Below are 23,465 nucleotides of genomic sequence, written 5' to 3' on the forward strand. Positions count from 1 at the left end.
AGGCAAGTGTGTGTTTGTGTGTGTTCGTCTCAACGTAGCACGAAATGTGTCTCCTCTCAGCAAAGACACACTGACGTGAGACGTGTTAGTTAACGGTTCTTTTTGGTATTGAAAGTTTTGCTTTTGTCGCCTCAAGATTGTTTCGATGTTATACTCTGCATATTAACATTCCGCTTGTAAAACGTAATATTTATTGGCCAAAAGCTGCCGACTTCGTTTCTTCTAAAGAGTGTCCGCTTCCCCTCCCCTCGATGAAGCGCTGCGATGCCCTCTGATTTTATATCCCTCCTTAGCTCGGATCTCGACCTCAATTCCCCCAAATCTCTATACTCAAAAGGTAAGATTTTACTAAATAAAGGCTACTCTGACGCCACTAACTCGTTTTGTCCTTGTTTAAACGGAGGCAATATGAATGTCTTAATAGCTCACGTATAAGCTGCTAGCTAGCAGTGGTTAGCTTATTTTATGCTGTTAGCCAACGTAGCTAGCTTAGTTAGTTAGCTGCATTTGGCTTGTGCATTGGCAAGTACCTGGCTGGTTAGCTGTCCATGTCACATGCGTGGAAGAGCGTGATACGCTAGGTTGCTCGTCTAATTAACGTTATAACAGTGATACGTGAGGTCTTACAGATGTGTTTAGATTTGCCACTATTTATCGTTAATGGGCTATCGTTAATGGCTAACATTATGTTAGGTAAATACTATTAGCTAGCCACATCTACGTGTGGTCGCTTTCCAGCCACCAACCACATTGTTCAGTGGTTTAACGTTCCTCAGTGTTTTGCGGAGGTGTGTGTGTGTGTGTGCGCGCACGCAGGCATGTTTATATCGCAAGGGAAGGACAATATGTAGTACATGCGTGTTGTTTTGTTTATCCTGCTCGTTTTGTTGAGTGACCGCCCCTCTGTTGTTGTGATTTATGAGTGGAATTGAGCCTCAGTTTCTTTCCCTGGTTTCACAGAAGAAATGCAGTTACTGGCACTTCAAAGCTCGGGGTGTTCACCATGTCACAGTGGTGGAAAGTAACTAGGTACATTTACTCAGGTGCTGTACGTGAGTTTAGGTAGGATTTCCATTTTATACAACTTTATACTTCTTTTCTACTACATCTCAGAGGCAAATATTGTACTTGTATTTGTCTGGCAGTTGTCGATACTAATTACTTTTCAGATTACATTTTTTTCATAACCTTAAGGTCCATAGAAACAATGTATCTGCAAATTTGGAGATTTAGATTTTTTATGATAAAGTTAAGGATGAGGTGTTCCTTTATGGGTTGAGAAAATTCTCCTAAGTCATAAGCTGTAAGTATGGTTTTGAATGCAGGCCTTTTACTTGTAGTAGATTATTTTCACAGAGTTGCATTCGTACTTTTACTCAATTTAAAGTATTTCTTCCACCTCTGCTCTGTCAGGATAAGGGTTGCTGGGCCACTACTGCCAACATGTAGTGTTGCTGTCATAGGCTTTTGACGCGTGTTAGCAAACTGTTATGTTATTATTAGGAGGGTGTCTAGGGACTAGACTGTTAACTCCTGTTCAGCAGGAATTGTGCATTTTTACATGCTCTCAGCAGCACTTTGTCTGTAGGTTAATTTCTTAGCAAGTGTATCAGCTTCGTGTGTAAAATAAATTATCTGAATCCTCTACTCAACATGCTATTACTTATTCATGAGCAAGCCATGTGTGTTTTTGTGTACTGATCTTAAAGTGGTAACCTAAGACACATGGATTTATGCATTTTGATAGGACGCTGGTGGACAGCAGGGTTTCCTTTGTCATTTTACCCCCTGGTTGTAGATGTAGTCCCCATTTTGGTCGCTAGTGGTGAACAAATGGCATTTATACCCATTATAATCTTTATGTTCCTGCTGGTGGACCTACTGGTTCCACATCTGTGGGGCTGCTATGTCTAGGGTGCTCATGAGCAAGCAGAAAGCTTTGCTCTGTGACCCTGAAATGCTCAGTTAAGCCTGCCATATGGTCACACTGTATCACATGACTGTGTATTTATATCTCAGCAATTGGGTGTGTGCTCATCAAAGATCTAGTGAGAGATCTCGTGTACATCCGACTATAAGTGAGAGAAGGGTCAGCTGGCCAAGTTGAATTTTGGCCTGCCAGAATACATTGCACCATTTAGTTAGCTGTGGTTTTTCTGTCTCAAAATGAGAAAAATGTGAAACCCCAACAGTGGACCCTGATCTCTTGGAAAAGAAATATTAAAAGTAATAATATAGATTTGTGTGGCAGGTAGGGGTGCAACAACTAATCGATGTAGTCGACAAAAATCGATTATTAAATTAGTTGCCACCGAATTTAATAATCTATTCATTCATGACGTCATCGGACCGTAGCGACACCGTCAGCTTAACAAAGTAAAGTGATGTGAACAGTAACGTTAAAGTTACTAAAACAACATCAGGTCTGCAGTAACACCTTCACAACCTAAAACCTCCAGAGTGTCGCAGAATTTCACTCTTCACACAGCCAGAAAGGTCGTGAAGTCAGCAAAGCTGTTTAAGATCTGAAGAGGAGGCACGTAACGTTGTCTCTGTGGATGATGAAGACTCGTCTCAGTAAGCTAGTTAGTGAGCTAGCTTCACGTTATGAGCTGAAACGTTTTCTATACAGTTGGTCAATTTGATTGTTACAGTAATCGTGCTGTGAGTAGCACATAATCATGATACACAACGGCCGCGTTCACGTTCCAGATGTGCCCTGACTTTAAAATCATAAACGATGCATCGCTCATGGCGACGTTCCCAGCTGGAGAACGTGTTGCTGCCGAGTGTGCAAGATTAGACAACACCGGACAATTTCATACTTTCGTGTGCGTGAGGCGGCCAAACTCCCTTAAAAAAACTTCAAAATCGTTATTATTGATCCCTCTTGTAAATTCGGCAAATGAAATGCACGACGTTATTCCTTTCTTTGTATACAGTGTCAGTTTGTCCCGGGGTGTTGCAGTACTGGCATGAAAGCTGCTCCATCACTAAACAGCAGATCAGCTGCTTATCAGGACATGATTTCAGTGGAACTTTCTGTTGCTGCAGCAGAAACGTTCATTAAAAGATGAATTTTTGAAAGCATTTATTTATTTTACTGTCTTGACTGTTAATTAGCACATGCCTAAAACAACCTCAAGTTTAATTTAAAGGCTAATAGCTAAATGAGAGGCATTGTGTCATTTTGCGCAATAGTCGATTATTCGTTTCAATAATCGATAGATTAATCGACTAGTCGTTGCAGCCCTAGTGGCAAGTCTGTTAGCAGATGCATGAGGCTCCATGACAAAGGGGCTTTATACAAGTAAGTCAAACAATATTAAAAACTGAATTTTCAGACTACTTCATTAGTTACACAAATGCCAACCATAACAAACTGGCTGAGACAAACCAGCCCCTCCCCTCTCTAGCAGCAGCAGCAGCAGCAGCAGCAGCAGAGTGAGGAGAAGGAGGGCAGGAGGAACGACAGATACTGATGTCTCTGTTCTTCATTCTTTCTAAACTAGATATTATTGAGTTTAAATAGTGACTTTGCTGTTGTAAACCTTACTGTTGCTGCACTGGAAACATTTAGTTATAATAAAATATTATTTTTTAATCCTGTTCTGAATTTAATATTTTTTTAAATAATCTATTTCTTTAAGTTATGTAGTGATGAAAGAGAACTGATAAGAGTTTTGATAAAGAACTGAACCGATGAAGAGTATCAAGTGTATCGTTAAAATCCTAACGATACCAATCCCTATTTGTGAGAAAACAACAGCAGGTAAAGACAAAGTTTATGATAATTTATCACTCACTCACAGTTAACGAGTCCATCTCTGTGGAGAAGGAGGGGAGATTGTCGTACCGTTTTCGATATGCAAGAATGTATATTACTTTGCATTTATGACACGTGGTGTATTGTCCTGATTCATTTACTTAATTACTTAATTATAAAGATTAAACATGACAATAACCTTTAGTCTTGTTATTTGATAACCACTAATAAATAAATAAAACAAGTTGTAATAGGGACAAGTAATGTTGGACAATGAAATTATAAACATCATAGCCTGTAAGTCTTTGTGGCAGGGGACCTCGTGACTTGCTAGATGATGTGACGTGCCAGATTTCAGACACATAAAATAATCTTAATTAAAATCAAAAAGTTTTATATTTTTTGATTTTCATAATTTTCCCTGCTGTGTGGCCACATTGACTATAGCATCTTTTCATAAAGAATTATGTTATTTACATAATTTATAGACACAACAGAAATATGCAGACTCATACAATGAGGCTCATTTTGCATGTGAGAGAAAATAAGCTTATCTTCCAACAGTGTTGAATATGAGGGGGAAACGCGTGCTGCTTTGACATGTGCTAAAAGGTTATCTATATGATATACATCATCAGTATTTGTTTTCCTACAACTTAAAGTGGAAACATTAGTTTTAGTGCAGAAATATTTTATCTTTGCATTATAAAACTTATATAAGTTTGCTATCTTATTATGTGCCCCTTTTAAAGTATATTTTCAGTTACAGCGCATAGAGAAAGTTTTCAGAGCCTTTCAAGTTTTCCACTTGTTTTTATTTTTTTTCATCAGTCTACACGCATTACTCCAAAACAATTAACCCCTAATCCAGAAACATGTTTTTGGATTGTTTGGTTAATTTATAAATAAAAGGCTGAAAGATCCCATTTACTTCACTTAATACTTGGTTAATGCACCTCACCTCTGGTGGGTAATGACCCTACAAGCTTTGCACACTTTTCTATGGGACTTCCAATTTTTCTCAGCAGAATCATTCAAGCTCAACCAGGTTGGATGGGGAGCCGTGTTTGACTGTAGGGATGGCATTAATGAGGTATTGCTCAGTGACTAGTTTCCATAACACACGTCATTAATTGTGGTCAGGTGGATGCTACCATGCTCTTTTAGTGCTGTAGAAATTTTCTTCCATCCTTCCCCAGATCTGTGCTATGACACAATCCTGTCCCACAAGTCTAAGGACAATTCTTTCAACATTATGGCTTGCTTTTTGATCTTACATGCACCATCAACTTTGAGAACTTTACATAGACAGGGGTGTTCCTTTACTAATTATGTCCTATTAATTCAATTGGGTAGAATTAGGGTTGTTCCGATTGGCAGTTGGCTTAACGACAATTGAAGGGATGATCAGCAATTGGTTTTTCATGCACTGATATTAAGGCGATTTTATCTAACTCACTATCAGAACTAAGATGACATAAAAACAGTATCTAGAATCTGCACGACACTGCAGTGTTTCCCATTCATGGATTTATTTGTGGTGACAGGACACGCCACAATATCAACGCTGATTGCCATGTATACTATGTAATATGAGTAAAATCATAAGTGCGCAGCGCATAGATTCACTCAGCACCTCCACTTGCTCACTCGCTTCCTCTCTCTCTCTCACAGAAACACATTGAAACGGAGCCGTGTGATAATAGAAAAACTAATGCATTGAAGTTAACGCTGAGAAGTTAAGTCTATTTTCTTAACACAATGCTGTCAATGTCGGAGACTGATATGTTAATGTTAGAGTACAGCTGGGTTGTCGAGGTTGACACGCTGTACATAGCTGCTATCGATTCCACCCTACATGGTTATACGGTAATTATGTGGAAACACCGTACTGTGCATTTACAGATGTTTCTGGCGGGTTCTCTTAAAGCTAATAAGCCTGTTTCTTCCATGCTGGCATTTCACTGACTTGCTGCAACGTAACACCGCCCCCTGGCGATCAGATCGCCAATCGGTGATCTCAAGTAGCCATGATCAGACGATATGAAAATAGAGACGATCGCCCAACCCTAGGTAGAATCCAATTAAGTTGGAGAAGCATCTCAAGGACCACTGATAGAAGTAGGACACACTAGAGCTCAATTCCAAGTGTCACAACAAGCGTCTCAGTACTAATGTAGTTTAATCTCAGTCCCAGGGGGAAAAATCTAACGCAAACTTATCAGTGTGAGAAACTTGAGCTGTAGTGACAGTGTGTGCAGTTAGAGACTGACATGCAGGGCATGCTTTGTAGCTCCATATAGACTGTAACACTACAGTGTACAATAAGTGTTTATTCAATGTGAACGGTTTTCTGAGGGATCATTTCTTCTGGGAAAGGAGTTAAAAATTGTTCACAGTGCAGTCTGGATTATCTAGAGAAAGTGGATTTTGTTTCTGGAAAGATGTTGTCAGTCACCTAAGATATTAGAAAATTAGAAATAATCCTTTAAAGGCATACAGCCTCATAACTTTTATTGACAAACCCATGTGTATTTGTTTATTCACTGCGCCTTTTGTAAGCTTGTACCGTGGTTAATTTCAGGCTAAGTTGACTACCTCAGTGTTGTGTTTTGGGAAGGACAAAGTACTAGGGATGCCCCTAACTAAAGATTTTCCTAGTCGACTAGTTAGTTAGTGTATGATATTAATTTAATTATTATATATTTTTGGGGGAATCATGTTTTGACTTCTAGGGCAGAGAAAGAATGATATACGTAACATTAATACTGTTAATAAAGAGTCTTGAATGTACATTTTACAAGGGGCATGAAGCAAGCCACTTGTTAACGACAGTGCTAACAGCAAAATCGGGTCATGAATGTGTCAAACAACCAGCAAGGAGACGAAAGACTCTTCTCATTGATGTCGTTTGGTCAGCTATTAGGGGGCAGCCCTACAAAATACATATGGCATGCATTACTGTATCTTTGGGGAAAACTAGATGTACATGGGATTAAATTGATTGTATTTTAAGTCTGAAAAACTGATCTGGTTTATTTATCTGATCTACATAAGCAGGTCCATGGAGAATCAAATGGAGTATCAAGCCATTCTATTCCTTGTCAGTATAGTTCAGCTTCAAGGTAAACAGAGATGGTGTAAATAGCCAAAAATGGCATTCTTTGTGGTTTGACTGCAGTGAGTAGCCCCTTTGTCTGTTCTCTGGCTTCAAGAGCATAATTAAAGCAGCCATTATTGGGCACTGAGATACATTCTTGGCCTGCATATTTTTTCATTTCCAACAAAAACATAGCCCTCGTGAATTGTCTATTCATCTGTCATCCCCCGTCTTAGCCCCAAGCCAGCTGCAAAGAATAAAAATGGACTGGTGGCTTTGCCATTTGGCAAAACCTTTAAGGCATGTGTAATGTGAGCAGTGCATAACTATGAGATGAGGTAATTTAATTGTTCCAAGTGTAGGTTAAAGCCAGTCCGCCCCCTGGCTGGCTTGTGTGTTGCAGGCTTCTTTTTTGGGCATACTCTGACAAGCTTGTAGAGCTAAACGTGTACAGATGTAATCTGACTTCTTCTCCCAGTATTTAAATTTTACTGTGGGAAGTTCAATTTCTTTTTCTTTTCAGTGGAGGTTTATGTGAGTTAAGAGTGGCCTTTTATTTTCTCTTGTAAAGTAACTCTTTCTGAAGCTTTCCTTTGTCAGTCGAACAGATTGATTAAGAGCTTCACAGGAGCCATTTCTGTGGTAACCAGAAATTATATGATGTGTGTGAGCCTGTGAGAAGCACCTTATTCTGTCCAGGTAATAAGAGACAGAAAATTAAGGGACTCTGATTGTGTTGATACTCAAGAAAATATGCTATCAGAAGTACTGTTTTGATATTGGTACCAAAACCCAAGTATTGCACTGGTATCAGTATCAGATAATTGAGTGTTAGCAAGCTGTTTTGATTGTTTTTCTTTAATTTCCCACCACCATAAGCAATGCCGCAGTTTGTATTTACACTGTTTTGCATACTGTTCACTCTGTGGGCTGTCTGGCATGTGAGTAAATTCAAATCACTAAATGAAATCCAGACTATGCAGTAACATACCCAGATAACGTGAATGATTTAGCAGCAATGTATGTATCTGATTATCAGCCTTATGTGCCCCTGTCATTGACTTTTAAAGTCAGTGATTGCAGATGATTATTTTTTTTTTATGTTCTCACTATAAAATGTGTATTAAAAACTACAGACAGTTAAAATGTATTGTAAGTAAGTTTCTGTGCTTGTGCTGCTTTGTTCTGCCAAGCTCTGAACTCTGGGAGAACAGAGTTCTCCATTCAGACCAGTGCAGTGACATGGTTTAACAAACTCATTTTGATCTGGTCAGTGCATGTTGTCCAACCTGGCTTTGTGACCCTCCTCCCAACCTGGCTCAGAAGATGCCCAGCTTGGTGAAAGGGCATTTCTCTTATCTTTATTATGTAATGTAATTCTGTTTTTTTGGCTGCAAAATTTATGTAATAGCCTGCTGCTGCAGATATAGTCTGTGTCTGTGAGTGGTGACGACATTTGGTCATGTGAATGCTCTTCTTCGCTGCATATGAATGGGTTCCAGGCATGTTGAACACACATTCAGTAGACTCACGTCATACATCTCCTGTGTGAGAGGGGTAATAGTCAAGACTGAGGTCATGTTGGGTAGCCAGTCCATCTGTAATTCATCTATGCACAACGACTCTTTTCTTTCTCTTTACACCGTGAACAAAGCACAACAGACACAAATAGAGCGTTATTATGAGGTTGATGATAGCTAGTGTCCAGGAGGACAGGCTCAGGTAGCCTTATGGAAATCTTTTGTTTGGTATATTATTTTGAAACGTTATGGTTTGTCTGGTTTAAAGGGACAGTTCACTCAAAATGAAGTGGTTATTGACTCTACAGATGCTATGAATAGTGTCACTGAGAGCCACTTTTTACTTTTCTACCTGCACAGGATCCTGTTCACAGCAAGATTTGTGAACTAGCACAAACCTTTCTATATTTGGAAAGACTTTTTTAGCACTTGCAGCACCATAAACCTAATGCCACTCAGTAATGGCGGTTTGCTTTAGGCTATATCTCAACAAGTTTTATTGTTAATTATTTGTTTGTTTTTGAGGGAATGATCCCTTAAAGACAGATTAGCTCTGGATAAGCAATAGAGCACGGAGTTGGCCTCCATTTGAGGGCTTTATGTTGTGCCGGTCTGCGTGAACCAGACCAGTGTGTAGTTGTTGTGTGAACTGTCGTGACTTTGTGTTGTCACTCTCTCCCTCGACAGCATCATTGAAGTCTCAGAAGCGCAAGATCATGTGTCTTGTCAGTTTCCCCATTCTGCTGATGCTAAGTCATAGCTAAGTATCAGATGACTACTACACATGCCGGGTGCTGCCAATGCACAGCTGAAATATCCATGTCAGCGTGTTAATGGGTCCCTGTTTCTTAGCAACCACACTACCTAATCATGTGTTTATCGGTCATCAAACGCGGTTGCAGTGTTTGGTTATAGCCTACTAGGAAACTTCTAACCATCAAATATCACTGGAATGTCTCTGTGGGTCTCATTAGACTAACCTCCATGGGAGACTAATTTGGTTTATCACGAGATAGCCTGTGTTAGTTTTGACTCCATATATATATATATAATATAGTGGGAACGTGTAATCATGAGACCAAGGTTTGCTTTCAGTTCAATCCTGGGATTGCTTCCACTGATTTCTGGAAAGGGAACAAGGAAACAACAACTAGCATCAGTGTGATACTGTAGTGGTTTTGTTATTACCACCAGGATTAAATTAGATATTGGCCATTAACAATATGACTAACTGTATTTCTAAAGACAAGTTGGGTTATTTTGAGTTTAGTTAAAGGGGCTATATATAGTTGTCAACGGGCTGTTACCCACGTTGAAATTAACCACACGCCTGTTTTTTCTGTTGCTTGGAACAGCCACTATTCTGCTTCTTATGTGAAGGAAACGGGTCGGGTCCTCTGCATGTGTGCTCCTGATTCATCATTCTAGCTCACTAGACGTTTTCGTTGTCCTCCAATACATTTAGCTGTGCTCTGATGAAAGACAAATAACGTTAGTTAATGAAAAGCAGGAAGGCGAGCTAATGTCAATGTGTCTCGTCGGCTAAATGAAGTCAATGTTACATTATCATGTAACACTTCAACCTCAAGCTGATCAAACTATTACTGAAACGTTGCAGTGGGAGTTTACCAGCATGTTGTGTGAAGCTGTCTCCCGGTGTTTGGTCTCTGTGTCAGATTTTTCTCACTCATGAGTCACACCTGGTTGCAATCTAAACACCCCACGGCTAGTGGCTGCTGAAAACTACCTATAGCCCCTATAAGCACAGGTGACACTGGAAATTAAGTACATATTAACATGCAACACCTCAAGTTAACTGACAGCAGAAGCAGATACAGTTTTGTCCACTTTTTTTAAATGGTTAGTTATTTTACAATAAAGGTTGTTAAATAGGCATAATGTAGAGCTGCTCTAGTTGTGAAGAGTAGACAACCTTTTCTAGTTACTTGGTCCTGTCATAAACACTCATCTATGTTTTTCTGATTTCTCTTCTCCTACTCCTCCTTTATGACAGAGTCGGTATATGACCTCCTCCCCAAAGAGCTCCAGCTCCAGCCGCCGTCCACCCAGACAGACACACCCACCATGAGCCAGAAGAGTGGGGGAGAGGCGGGACCTCCCCCCTCTGCAGCCTTGGCCTCAGGTGAGCCACCTGCTCAGTCCATGAAAACCATGATCTAGGATCAGTGTCATCTTGCCAATCTATTCCCCAAGATAGCAGGGGTGAAGAAACTAATATGGCCTTGTATCAGTGTCTGGGGGCAACTTCACCCTTTCAGCAGTTTCTGAGACACTTAATATCTTTGGCTGTTTGTGATTATATGTGCTAGTGTAGTATTTATATTTCAGCAAAGGTATTTTAATACCTGGTCCCACGAAGGCTACGGTGGTACCATTTGAGGTGTGGGGGTAGGGTGTTGAAGCTTTATCAAGCTGTTTTTAAATATTAAGTATCATTGTTTCAGTTAGACTGCTAGCTTGTTTGACGTTTTCTATCTTAGGTGACCCTGTTAGGTAGTAGATGTTTGTGTGACGAACATCCTCTCTTATAATCCTAGCAGCAGCATGGGAAGAAGCAATACTTACCTTGTGTTTGGGCTTTGATATTCACCCAAACTGCAATTACTGACTGCAGCTCTTCACCTTACAAGTTCACTTTATAAGACTGACTGACTGCAAAGACATGTTTTAAAAATGACTGAATATTCTTTTAGACTAACTTCTAAATTCAGTTCATCTCTAACTAACGTATACCATGCTAATGGCAGTTGCTAATAGCAGTGGCTATTTCAGTGGCGTATATGTAATGAAAGCCATACACAGTCCTCTTTTCCTGGAAAGCTTAACTCTGAATAACAGCTCCAAGAAATGTTGAGTTTGCATTAACAGCATGCTAACATAGCTTGTTCTTTGTCATTTCAGTCGTTAATTTCAGCTGCACTTTTCTCTGTGATGCTTGTGCTTAATGCTTTTTATTTTCACTTGGCTTTTTAGGCAGTTAAAATCCAGATTCTGTCCTTTGGCTTAAGCAGTCATCTCAGACTTCCATAATGTTATGACATTATATTGTGTTGAGTCTGTGTAGTAGCACTTTTAAATTAGCACATCTCTCTGAATATGTCAGTATAGTTATTAGGTTTTGTTTTTAAAAGCCTTAACAAGTGCCTTTCCAGTACATTTGTCATTCACACATACTCTTTTTCACATGTACTAAACAGTAGGTCCTCTGATAATTTATTGAGCTTTCAAAGCAGCTGACTTTTTCAGTACTTATGAAGGTTCTGTCTCTTTATGAAACAGTGAAGTTGCCCCAAACAACTGTCTTTTAAATACCATTTAGCAAACCAAAGGAATATGGTCTGATCTTGGATCATGGTTCAGGGCAGTCAACTTCAGCTATAATTGTGAAGGATTCTAGTCTTGAATTTCATCTAGAGAGCAAACTAACTGGTCAACAGTCATGTTGGAGAGAGCGCTTTTGTTGACGCTACCTTTTAACTATCCTGTCTGACTTAGCTGGCCCTACACAAAGTGCTGATCAAAAGCATGACTACTGTAATATCCTTCAGGTCATCATTAACCACATACACGTGCTTCAAAATGTAAATAAATGATCAACTTAAAAAGTTACTCCTTCCTTCAGTGTATTAACTCATCCAATTTACTGATTGACAGAAGTTGAATCTTGAATGATCAGCTCTCTTGTTGCTCATTGGCTGTCTCGTTTTTATTGCAGGAAGTTCCCTCTGAGGCAGGGGGTGTCTGCATATAAAATGGTCTGCAGTTCACTGCTCCATAGGTCAGAGGCTTGTTTATTCTGTCTCCATGGCTACGCTCAGTCCCAACCAAATCTTCCAATTGGCATGCGCAAACTACTGTTTACTATTGAATGCACATTGCAAAAAACTGTACTGTAACCCTGGCAAATTTAATTTGGCGCCACATTACCAGCTTGCAAATTTGGCTGTACGAGAAAGTTTGACCAGATTTTGTTATGTTTCTTTCTGGCAATGTGTATGTAACAATTTGTAGCTTGCTTTTGTTTTTGTAAACAAAGCATGTCAGTTTTGTCACATTGATTTTAATTGAGAACAGTTTTGTAGGAATCAGATCATTGTGGGACCTATAGTACCCTTCTCAACTTTAACTTCAGAATATTTGACAAATGCTTGACAGCTCTCGCATGCACAGTGAGAGCATATAACCCACAACAGTCTGTTGAAATTGGAGTTGGGAAGAGGGGAAATCAATACAAATCATGCACAAATTCAGCTGCTTGAATGGGACTGCTAGCCTGCTCTGTGCTGAACATCTGTACTAACTTATTTATCTGCATGTACTACTACAGATGCCACCTCTTCCACCTCCAGCCCCTCTGCCTCTTCCTCCTTGGCCATGGGAGTCCCATCCACTGGCCCCTCTCCCTCATCCTCAGACCATCTCAAGGTTCCCCAGCATCTCCACTCCACCGGAGGGGATGGAGCTGAAATTTCAGAGATGCAAGGTATGGAAGGTGCTGTATCTGCCCCCAGCAGAGGCAACAGTGGCGTAAACACTGCAACAGGAGACATAGGGCCAGGAGTGTTGTCAGGGCTAGTAGTCCAGCAGCCTCAGAACACCCCATCAAAAAGGAGGCCTGTGTTAAGTATATCCCCGCCACCTGAGGACCTATTTGACGACAGCCAGATGTCTTGCCAAGAGGAGCCTACCGTATCCGGTCCACCTGGTCCAGATTCAGAGCATAGCAGCAGCATGTGGGCTGATGACTCCGTCTCCAACTTCAGCTTGGTCAGCTCAGTCTCCTACAACGACAACACAGAGGTGCCGCGCAAGTCTAGAAAACGCACCCCTCGCCAGCGCCCTGGCCCCAAGCCTGCCCCTCCGGAGGACAGCATGGATGTGTTTGATGCTGACAGCGCCAAGGCACCTCACTTTGTCCTATCCCAGCTGGGCACAGACAAGACCAGTGCCATGGCCAGGTGGGGTGACCCTTGTCCAATATTCATTCTGTCAGCATTTTAACTCAGAGTAACTCTGGCCCTCTGAAGGGATACAGTAAAGGTCATTTAATTTAGTTTTGTTTGGGGTAATTGAATTTCTGGAAGTCATATAAATGTCGTCATGTGATTTTTGTTGCCCTGCAGCTCTCTTGAGTCAGGGACTGCAGTGAAGGGGGGGTCACTGTCTACTCAGTTCCCCCTGAAGAGTGATGGGAAGGAGCTAAAGATCCTGGTACAGCCAGAGACCCAGCACAGAGCTCGCTATCTGACCGAGGGCAGCAGAGGTTCCGTCAAAGACCGCACACAGCAGGGATTCCCCACTGTCAAGGTTTGACAAAGAATGCCACCGGCTGCTTTTTGACACAGGAAAAATATTAACACATAAGTTGGAACTGACTGAATAAGGCCAAAAATACACCGGACAGGTGTGTGGAGTGCTGCATACCACAAGATAATCCTCATGCCACTTCAGACACATCACAAGCATTCATTCATTAACCAATACTGTCGAGCACATGTTTGTTTTGAGCTACTAAAAAGCTTTGTTTTACACCTTCTATATTCTTCGTGGTACATTATTTTTCAACAAATCAAAAACAGGCCCAATTGAAAACAAATGAAAACCAGATCGTCAAACAGAAACTTCCTGTTATTATAGCTGGCTAGAAATAATATTGCAATACTTCTAGACTATATTGTGATACACAATATATCTCTATATACACATTTTATCTTAAATAAAACACCATACATTCTCAGTTAATGCAAACATGGTGATTTTGTAGAATATGAAGCATTGCTATAGATTAAACTACCCAAAGTAGTTAAAATAAGCTCCACCTTAAACATCCACATTACTCCATCCAGTAATATTAATCCAAAAACAACATATATAATAGTAAAACACTGACAGAGACCATTTTACTGCACAATGACTACTTTAAGTACATTTTGCTACAGTACTATGACGATGCCAGCTCAACATTGTTGTCTGTCAGCCATCTCCGATGGCATCGTCTTTCGGCCCAACCCCAGTCGCTTTGTGGGTAACGTGTGTGTGAGAGACATGAGTCTAGCAGGTTTGTTGTAAAAGCAAGCCTTTCCTGGTCTGTGAGGGGTACTTAAGTAACTGTAGTCAGCCATAAAGTGTGTAGATAAGCTCAGGTTGCAGTGTAATAGTTACTGAACGGCTGTTTGTTGTGTTTGCTGACCCAGAAAATGAAAAGTCCCTGTTTATGTCACATTACTACAGCATCTTCTACTCTTCGCATCAGAGTTGGTCCATAGTGTGAAAAGCTAGCTAGTTATCAGCTAAAGTCAATTAAAATAGCCTAAAACCGGAGGTGTTCCAAATACGTCTCCAGAGCTGGAAACCGCAGTAGAGTAATGAGAGCAACCACATGACTAATCGTGTTATCTCTTGGGATTTTCAAATGACAGGGACCTGTAGCTGGTAACTCGTTGCTTTTTACAGTTTTTTCATTTCTGTTTTTCACCCCTCAGCAGCGACCAGTGGAAGCACTGAAAACTCAAATATGATTTATTAATTTTCTAATATATCTAATATATTGGATTTATTGCCCAGCCCTACCTATTACTGATACATGGGCAGCAAAAAGAAGGAATAGTGCCCTTCATTCACAAATAAGGCACTTAACCCTTGACTGCTCCACTGCTTAGTGGCCAGCAGATAAAACTGTGGCTGTGTTAAGTAGCTCCCAGTTGTTATTGTGTGTAAAGTATGAAACACTCAGTGAAACAGCCTTGAAAATCATCAGTGCACATGTATTGTATGATAACAGTAAGGTTTGCTTTTCAACAAATGCATGTGCCTCTTTTGTGATACAGTTGAAATTTTCCATTCTGCAGTGTATTTCCCATGTATATTTTTGTGAGAGCCATGCACAAAGAAAATAGTCTTTCTGGCAACCCTGGCAAAGATCCATGCATGCGTGGTTTTTGTTTGCACTCTAATATGGATTTAGTAAGGAAGCATCACGCATCATGTGAATGTATTTCGCAGTTACTCCATGACCACTGTGTTTTGGGCTTCAAACAGCTTTATTCTTTAATCGTGGTATGTTTTTAGTATTGGTGAAGTTCAAGTCAAGTTATTTACACATTTTATTTCTGACTTTATTTTTGTCCCCAGTTGGAGGGCGTGACTGAACCAGTTGTGCTTCAGGTGTTTGTAGCGAATGATGCAGGAAGAGTGAAGCCTCATGGTTTCTACCAGGCATGCAGAGTGACAGGACGCAACACAACTGCCTGCAAGGAGGTGGACATAGAGGGCACCACTGTTATTGAGATCCCCCTGGAGCCCAGCAGTGACATGACACTCGCGTAAGGGGTTATTTTTTGTGCATAATTCCCAATAAGTTAATTTTTTGTGTTGCTGTTTAAGAAGTACTTAGTGCATTCCCCATCCTGCGTTGTTTCTCTCAGGGTGGACTGTGTAGGAATTTTGAAACTGCGTAATGCAGACGTGGAGGCCCGTATTGGCGTGGCAGGGTCCAAGAAGAAGAGCACGCGTGCCAGGCTGGCATTCAGAGTGAGCATCCCCCAACCCGATGGATCAGTCCTTACTCTACAGGTCCCCTCATCACCCATCCTCTGCAGTGAGTAGTTCAGGCACAACATGAACCAAAAATGAACCAAAACAAACTGTCAACTTCGGTCTAAAGCTGCAAAGGGAACAGCCACCAGCATGCTTCATGAGGCCTAATGCTGGGGAATGGTGTGTTTCTAGTGTGGTGTGTGGCTTTTGTCAAACATAGCAAAGACTTGCACATGCCCTCTGGCGAACACTAGCCCAGATGTCATGTGAATGCTGATTCTTTGACTCTTCTGTCATTCTCCAGCACAGCCAGCAGGAGTGCCAGAGATCCTGAAGAAGAGTCTTCACAGCTGCTCAGTGAGAGGAGGAGAGGAAGTTTTTATCATTGGAAAGAACTTCCTCAAAGGAACCAAAGTTATTTTTCAGGAGAACGTTGCAGGTGCTGTAGCCAGCTTTGTGTATTGTGTCTTACATTGTGTTTCCCAATGTAATTTGCGTGTATATGGATTTCTGCATGTAAACCTCTGAGGGATGGAAGAATTAAAAAGTATTATTTTATTTGTAGATGACAGTTCCTGGCAAGCGGAGGCAAAGATTGACATGGACCTTTTCCATCAGGTAAATGCAACTGAATGATGTGTATCCTCTTCTGTGGCTCCTGGAATTATGTAAGCTGCCATATCAAACCTACCTGCTTTCATGAACCATACTCTTTGAGATTTTACAAAAAATGTGATGCCCTTTTGGATCTTTAATGTTTCTCCAGAACCATTTGATAGTGACCGTCCCTCCGTTCCATAACCAGTCAATCACTTCTCCAGTATCTGTGGGAATCGTGGTGATGACCAATGCTGGTAGATCACATGACGCCCAGCCCTTTACCTACACTCCAGACGCAGGTACAGCCACTAGCTCAAGTGCAGAGGCTAACCTAGTGTTAATTTTCAGCCCAGGTGGGGATATTATCTTTGGAATTAGAGGCTTCTTGGATACAATGTTAGAGGAGGTTTTATAATTATTATTATTTTTAAGTGACCATATTATTATATTAGGAAACATGCTACCTGCATTAGCTGTATAAATCATCTTGACACTTTTCTGTTACAGCAGGTGATTTTGAATTACAGTTTTCAGTATTGCTGAAATGCTGGAATTCATCAATGACTTATCACAGAAACTTTCAGAACGCACGATTATAAGTTAATAATCCATGAGGTACAAGGCATAGACTTCAAGTAGCGTCTTATCAAAGACTAAAAGTTATCCTGTGTTTTCAGTCTTACCCACAGCTGACAACTCAAATGTCCGGACAGTAAAAACAGAGGGACCCTCCCTGGTCAAGACGTGCATATTTGATGGCCAGATCAAATCTATATCTTCTGAGCGAACTGACTGCTCTGGTCAGCCTTCTAAACGGCAAGAGGACACACCAATGGAAGTGTCTAGCAATCCACCAACCACAGATGTCTTTAAGGTAAGATGCCATTCACTCTCAAGAAAGAGGAATCAAAATATCTACTTCAGAATTGCAGTTGGTATCATTTTTGTTTCCCTTCTTTTCTTAGCCATCCCCTGACCCTCTCGTCTCAGTGCAGCAGACTCTGGAGCTCAACTCTAGTCCTCATCCAGGTGGAGAGTCCTTTCAGAGCCCAATGCCCCTTCAACCTGAAGATGTGGAGCTTCCCCAGGCACCCCCTGTCTTCCCTAGCCTAGAGTCTCTCAGCACCATACAAAAGGAAGACATCGCGCCCACAACCTCTTTCCCAGTGTCGGGAGATACTACAATCCCTCCTGTTACACCAGAAGTCCCTCAGCAATTCCTCAGAGACCCTCAGGACAGTCTGCCTCCTGAGAATCCAAATAATACTGGAGGGGTTGTAGTCTTGGCCATGTCCCAAATAGCAGCTCCCTCTCAGCCTCAGCAGTCACAGGTTCCCCTGTTTCCCCAGGAAGGGGTGGCCCAGCTTGAGAGGGCAGTAAGGGAGCTACAGGCTGGTGGCAACACCACACTCCAGCAGGTGTTTGAGGCAGCTGTAGCCCAGCAGCAGCTGAACTCTGTGCTGTACAGCCCCACGCCCTCTGCAGACTCCCTTCAGCAGCACGTCCAGGAGAACATGAATAGCCTTAGATTGGGAACCACAGATAATTCACTATCGACACAACAGCAGCTGCAGATACAACAGCAACAGCAGATACAGCAGCAGCAGCAACAACAACAACAACAACAACAAATACAACAACAGTTTCAACAGCATCAACAACTGCAGCACTTACAGCAGCAACAGCAGCAAGTTCTTGGCAACATGCAGCTCCAACAACAAATTATATTACAGCCACAAGACCAACAGCAACTGCAGCAGCAGCAAATGATGGAGAATATTCAACAGCAACAACAACAGTTGCAACAAAATCAGCAAGTCCTTAACAACATCCAACTTCAGGACCAGCAACAACAAAATCAAATAATTACCAATTTACAACAACATCAGCTTCAACAACAGCAGCTACAACGGCAGCAACATCAGCAGCAAAATCAAGCTTTGAGCAATTTACAACAGCAACAACAACTGCAAGAGCAGCAGGTCTTGGATAATTTACAGCAGCACATTCAGGCTGAGTTGCTTCAGCCCCAGATCCACTCCTCCTCGCAAGTACAGCAGCCAGTGTCCCTCCTTCAGGCTGGAGACCTGCTTACCATTCAGACCAGCTTCCCAACACAGCCTCCATCCCACACATCTCCCCCACAACAGCTCTTCCAATCACCCAGGCCCCTGGCTGAGACACAGGGCTCCCAGCAGCAGGTACAGGCTACCCTGCTCCAGAATACACTGACCGTTCTGACTAGTGGCAGTCTCAACTCAGAGCAGCAGTCCACAGGGTCAACCCTATACCTGTCCCCAAATCCTCAGCCCCAACAACAGCAACAGCAGCAGCTGGCATTCATTTCATCCATGGAGACTTCTAACAGCCAGCCCCAGTCTGTTGCAATGTTTCAGAACCAGCCTCAAGCTCAGCTTTCCCAAATGCAGCAACAGAGTACCCCCATGGAGCAGCAGCAGTCTCCACAGCAGAATCAACAACAGCCACCCCAGCTTCCAATGGGCCAGCAGGGCTCCTTGTTCCAAGGTATCCCAAACCACTCACAGGCTAACCCTGTCCCCCAGAGCCAGCTTTCCCAACCCCAGCAGACAGGTCTACTCCTCTGCACCACAGATCTAAACCCCCAGGCTATTCCCCCAACTATTCTCTTCAGCACACAGACCCAGGGCCCTTCCCCTATAGGGAGCCTCAGCGTTGGAATGCCCCAGCCAGACCCAGCGGAGCCCATGTCCTTCCAAGACCAGAGCTCCTCAGGCGGCAACTCGACATCCACTGAGAATCAACAGCAGAGCCTGTTCCAGGAGCAGCAGCCAATGCAATTGGGCCCAAGTTCCAGCAACATCCAGAGCAGTCAACCTGTGGAACTGTTCACATCTCTATCCAGCCTGCAAAGCACTATTGGCTCACAGGAGCTGAACAACCAGGCTCCAGCCGCTGGCGCAACCATCTTTGTGGTACAGGGTAGTGTGGGTGTGGTAGCCAACCCTGGCCAGCAGCCCCCAGAGCAGCTTTTCCAGACAACTGTGGGTGGGAATGTGGCTCCACAAAGACAGGCCAACCTGTTTGTGTTTGGCATCCAGAATGGTAAGATTATTTTGGTCTTCTCCACCTCTTAAGTGCATTAAATCAGAGTTACGTAACTGTAAATTCTTGTTTTCCCAAAGCACATGGTACTGCCATGCTTTACCCATTGCGTTGTATATGTCCAAGTGTCTCCTGAGTTGCTTCAATGTAAGCGACAATGTGTTTACCTACTGTTTGATTATAGTGATTATTTCCATTCTCTCTTCCTCCCAGACTCACCCCAGCTGCTCAATTCCTCCGGACCCACCCTGCCGGCTCAGAGCCAGCCCCAGAACTCCAGTCACATGCAACCTCTGTTGGACCAGCCCATGGCCCAAGCTGCCTCCTCGATGCCGGCCACCATGCACAGCAGCTTACAGAACACCCTTCAGGCACAAATGCAATCCAGCTTAGAGAATGCCATGCAGACCAGTCTACAGAATGCAATGCAGACAAACACACAAACCGCCCTGCAGTCCAGTTTACAGGCAACCATAGAAACAAGCCTGCCAACTCCAATGCAGACCAATCTACAGACACAGATACAGAGCAGCTTACAGAATCAATTGCAGGCATCAATATCTGCATCGTCCAACATGGATAAAATTGAGGACCTACTGGAAAGCCTACAGAAGCAGTGATAAATGTTTGGACCATATGGGCACTAAGGAGAGTGAGTGATATGTAGCTGAGAGTTATACATCAAACAGAATGTTGGTGTTTTGTGTCCATGCCATAAAACTTAGACAATTTTAAATATTTAAGAATAAAACGCCCCTTTTACCTATAAACAGCCTCCCTCCCCCAAATTATGAGATCATGTAAGTCCTTGTTTTTATGGAATATTTATAATTAATTATAGCCTCCATACATCCATTGTCCTTGAATTGATGAGTCCGCCTTGTTGTTACCCCTCTTGCAGGATCAGAGAGGCCTGTAATAACTGCTTTATCCATCATTCTCACAAATGCAGTGTTTTGTTTGTGTTTTAATAATGTGAGCCTAAGAGATGATGAAGATGATGAAAAAAAAACCTACCAGGTTCGGTGGAAGAACTGGAAAGGGATAAAGAATGTCAGCAACAGGGAAATGGGGGAATAGTAATGTGAGATGTCTGTAAGACATCCAGTCATAGAGTGAATATCAGATTGCACTTAAGTGTGAGATATAGGCTGAATTTCATCTTGTAAGTGTGTAAACTCCAAGTGTCTGTGAGGTGCGTTTTTGTCTGTTCGTCAGGTGGAGCAATAGTGGAAGATCACCTGAGATAAAAATTGGGATTGAATAATATCACAACCACTCAAATTTAAACATCTTTTGCCATGGATAATGTAAGAATTTTTGCAATTAATTAAACTAGGCGCTTGCATATGTCAACAATTGGACGAAAAACTAACAAGAGTAAAGGTCGTTCAATCAAGTACATCTGTAGAAATTTTTGCCTCCATCATGTTTGCTGGCATGGCTGGAGTATGCACCTAAGCAGACTATCAGAAGGAGAGTTAAATATTGATATCAACTCCCCCAAAACGAAATGAACTTACTCTGGGTAACAATACATTTTGGTATTGCAGGGGGTTCCCCCATGTGCAGAAAGCGGAGGGACTATTAAACACTCGCAAATGAGATTCAACCTGGTGTATAATGCGACTTGGCCTTTCGTTTTGGCACCTCCTAGTGTTTTCATACGCTTAAGCCTCATCACTGGGTTTGCAGAAGCTTTCTTGGTGAAATTTTAAGAAGCATTCAGCTATGTAGTGTGTGTATCTTTTTGTTTTGAAGAAGTTAACCAATTTAATGTGGATAGAGAGAAACTTTCCACTCGTGAAAATGGAGTGTTGTGTGGTTTTATAAACATTTTATCTCAAGCACTTTATAACCTCTAGCTAATCCTTATATTCGTCCACAGCTCTCTACTGACCCAGCTGAATTTGTACTCGGAAATGTCCAGTTACAAAACAAGAAAAACATTTTAAAAAAACATAAAGCAGTTGTCTTTGTAAAGGTAAATACATCTTAACCAAGCATTTTTACATTTTCTCATGAATATTTTTGAGGTGTAGGACAACTTTGTATAGAATGTCTGCTCACTGTTGAATTCCTCTTTGTATTCAGTCTCAGTGGTCCAGTCAAGTCTGTCAAAAAAACAGCCATTCCACTAAAGCATTGTCATTTTTCAGTGGTGGAGTGGTAAAGTATGCCTTTAGTTTGAAATGAAGGATTTTCATCATATTGCTATTTGTACTACTTACTGTTAAATCTGTCACTTGAGACTGTTTTACCTTGTGTTGTGTTAAATATTTAAGTTTTCGTCTGTGTTGGTACCGTGTGCAGGCTGGCGCCATGTGAAGTTGGCATCCAGTACCCATCCCTTGTGTTGTGAACAGGGGGCTCCCTGGTAAATGAAATCTCTGTTACATAGAGGCCGCCATTTTGATTCTATCTGTGGTGCTATGTGCAGGAGTGATGGGCACTTCTGATGTGATGATACAGAACAGTTTATACGTATATCAATAGCACTGACATTAATTGTTAGTTTTGAAGCGGAGTTGAGTCTAGAGAGCTGGCTGCTGTTGTGGGGTCAGACTGGAGTGCACCCAGGCGTACCAAAGCTCCTGTTGTGAATCGCCGTCATCTTGTCTCATTCTTGTCCTTGCAAACGCCCTCATAATGTTTACTTATTTGTACTTATTTAAATTATGCAGCTCTTACATGGATAGCAATTCAGCATGTTGTTTTAAGTACAAGATTTATAAAAGATATGTAAAGGTACTTTATTTCATGGATCAGTTAATCCCTCATTAACATTTTCACCGATTTGCTCCATAACATTTGTCATTACAGTACTCTATTTTTTTTAATGCAAAATAACACTGCTGTACTTTCCTACTTATATCTACAATAGTAGCCAATTTGGCATAATCAAAAAGCCAATTTTTGAGAATAATTCAAATGTTAGAATAGCATTTCTCACACATGCATTTGTTTACATTTTCATAGGCATACTATTTTGTCTTGCAGCTGTTAGTGATCCATTTTAAAGTAACTTATCTTTTCTAGAATTTTGTATCCATTTATCAAATCAAAATGTAGAATATTTTTGTAAAACTACACTTTCTGGTTTATGCTCATAGCACAGAATATCATTGCTGGTATGTTTTCCTGAAATGAAATGAAGTCCAGGTTTATTGTGAAGAGTATGACTGAAAATAGAAATGGAACTTAGTGGACATCAAGCAGATATCTTGAACTTAATTCTACAGTTTTAACATTGACTTTACCCAACCTGTATAACATGATACATGGGCTAGGTTTGTTGTGTGTGTTGTTTGACTTTGTTTTTGTTTTTTTTTGTCTTTTAATGTCATGCATCTCAAATGGCACTTTGATTCATCCATTAACTGTAGATCAGGTTAGAGTGCAGTAGTGATGTTTCCAAGCATTCCATTCCTCTCGGGTGGAGGAGTTTAAGAGCACACGATGTTGCGGAAGAAGTGCGGAACAGTATTGCCTCTTAAAGCCATACCAACACAGAAAGCCGACCTGTGACTTCAGTTTCATGAATGTAAATTTTACCTCATGGTGTGGACATAGAGCTTGCTCTACATCTAACATCGGACCAATTACAGTTTCAGAGAACATATTTTGAGGCAGAGGGAATGGGTGGGGTGGCACTAACTGTCATTTGTATCTATGTACATTTGTCAGATTATTTTGTCTTGGATTGTGGTGTAATTTCATGTTTTCACGTCCAGTCATTTTTCATTTTGAGCAATCCGGGATGCTCAGTCTGACTCTTCAAATAGCCACTTCCACCTTTACAAAAAAAAAAAAAAACATACAAAAAAAACCCATACAA

General features: G+C 41.5%; 1 protein-coding gene across 4 annotated transcripts; it reads left to right on the top strand.

The window, feature by feature from the left end:
* Positions 1–3: 3 nt before the first annotated feature.
* On the top strand, positions 4–23,460 carry nfat5a (nuclear factor of activated T cells 5a). Of its 4 annotated transcripts, none has more exons than XM_038706709.1 (12): positions 4–337; positions 10,401–10,529; positions 12,735–13,365; positions 13,531–13,714; positions 15,539–15,729; positions 15,832–16,004; positions 16,248–16,382; positions 16,509–16,561; positions 16,710–16,842; positions 17,221–17,417; positions 17,509–19,627; positions 19,841–23,460. In XM_038706709.1, the coding sequence occupies exons 1-12, from the start codon at positions 265–267 to the stop codon at positions 20,245–20,247; spliced, it is 4,425 nt and encodes a 1,474-aa protein (XP_038562637.1). In that variant the 5' UTR covers positions 4–264; the 3' UTR covers positions 20,248–23,460. The 4 variants fall into 4 exon arrangements, with proteins under 4 accessions (XP_038562637.1, XP_038562638.1, XP_038562639.1 ...); XM_038706710.1 differs by lacking the exon at positions 4–337 and adding an exon at positions 974–1,062; XM_038706711.1 differs by lacking the exon at positions 4–337 and adding an exon at positions 12,123–12,185 and having other exon boundaries at positions 10,399–10,529.
* Positions 23,461–23,465: the final 5 nt, after the last annotated feature.

Source organism: Micropterus salmoides, unplaced genomic scaffold (assembly GCF_014851395.1).
Source record: "Micropterus salmoides isolate LMB-PRFRI ecotype aquatic unplaced genomic scaffold, ASM1485139v1 Ms_hic_scaffold_8, whole genome shotgun sequence".
Lineage (NCBI taxonomy): Eukaryota > Metazoa > Chordata > Actinopteri > Centrarchiformes > Centrarchidae > Micropterus > Micropterus salmoides.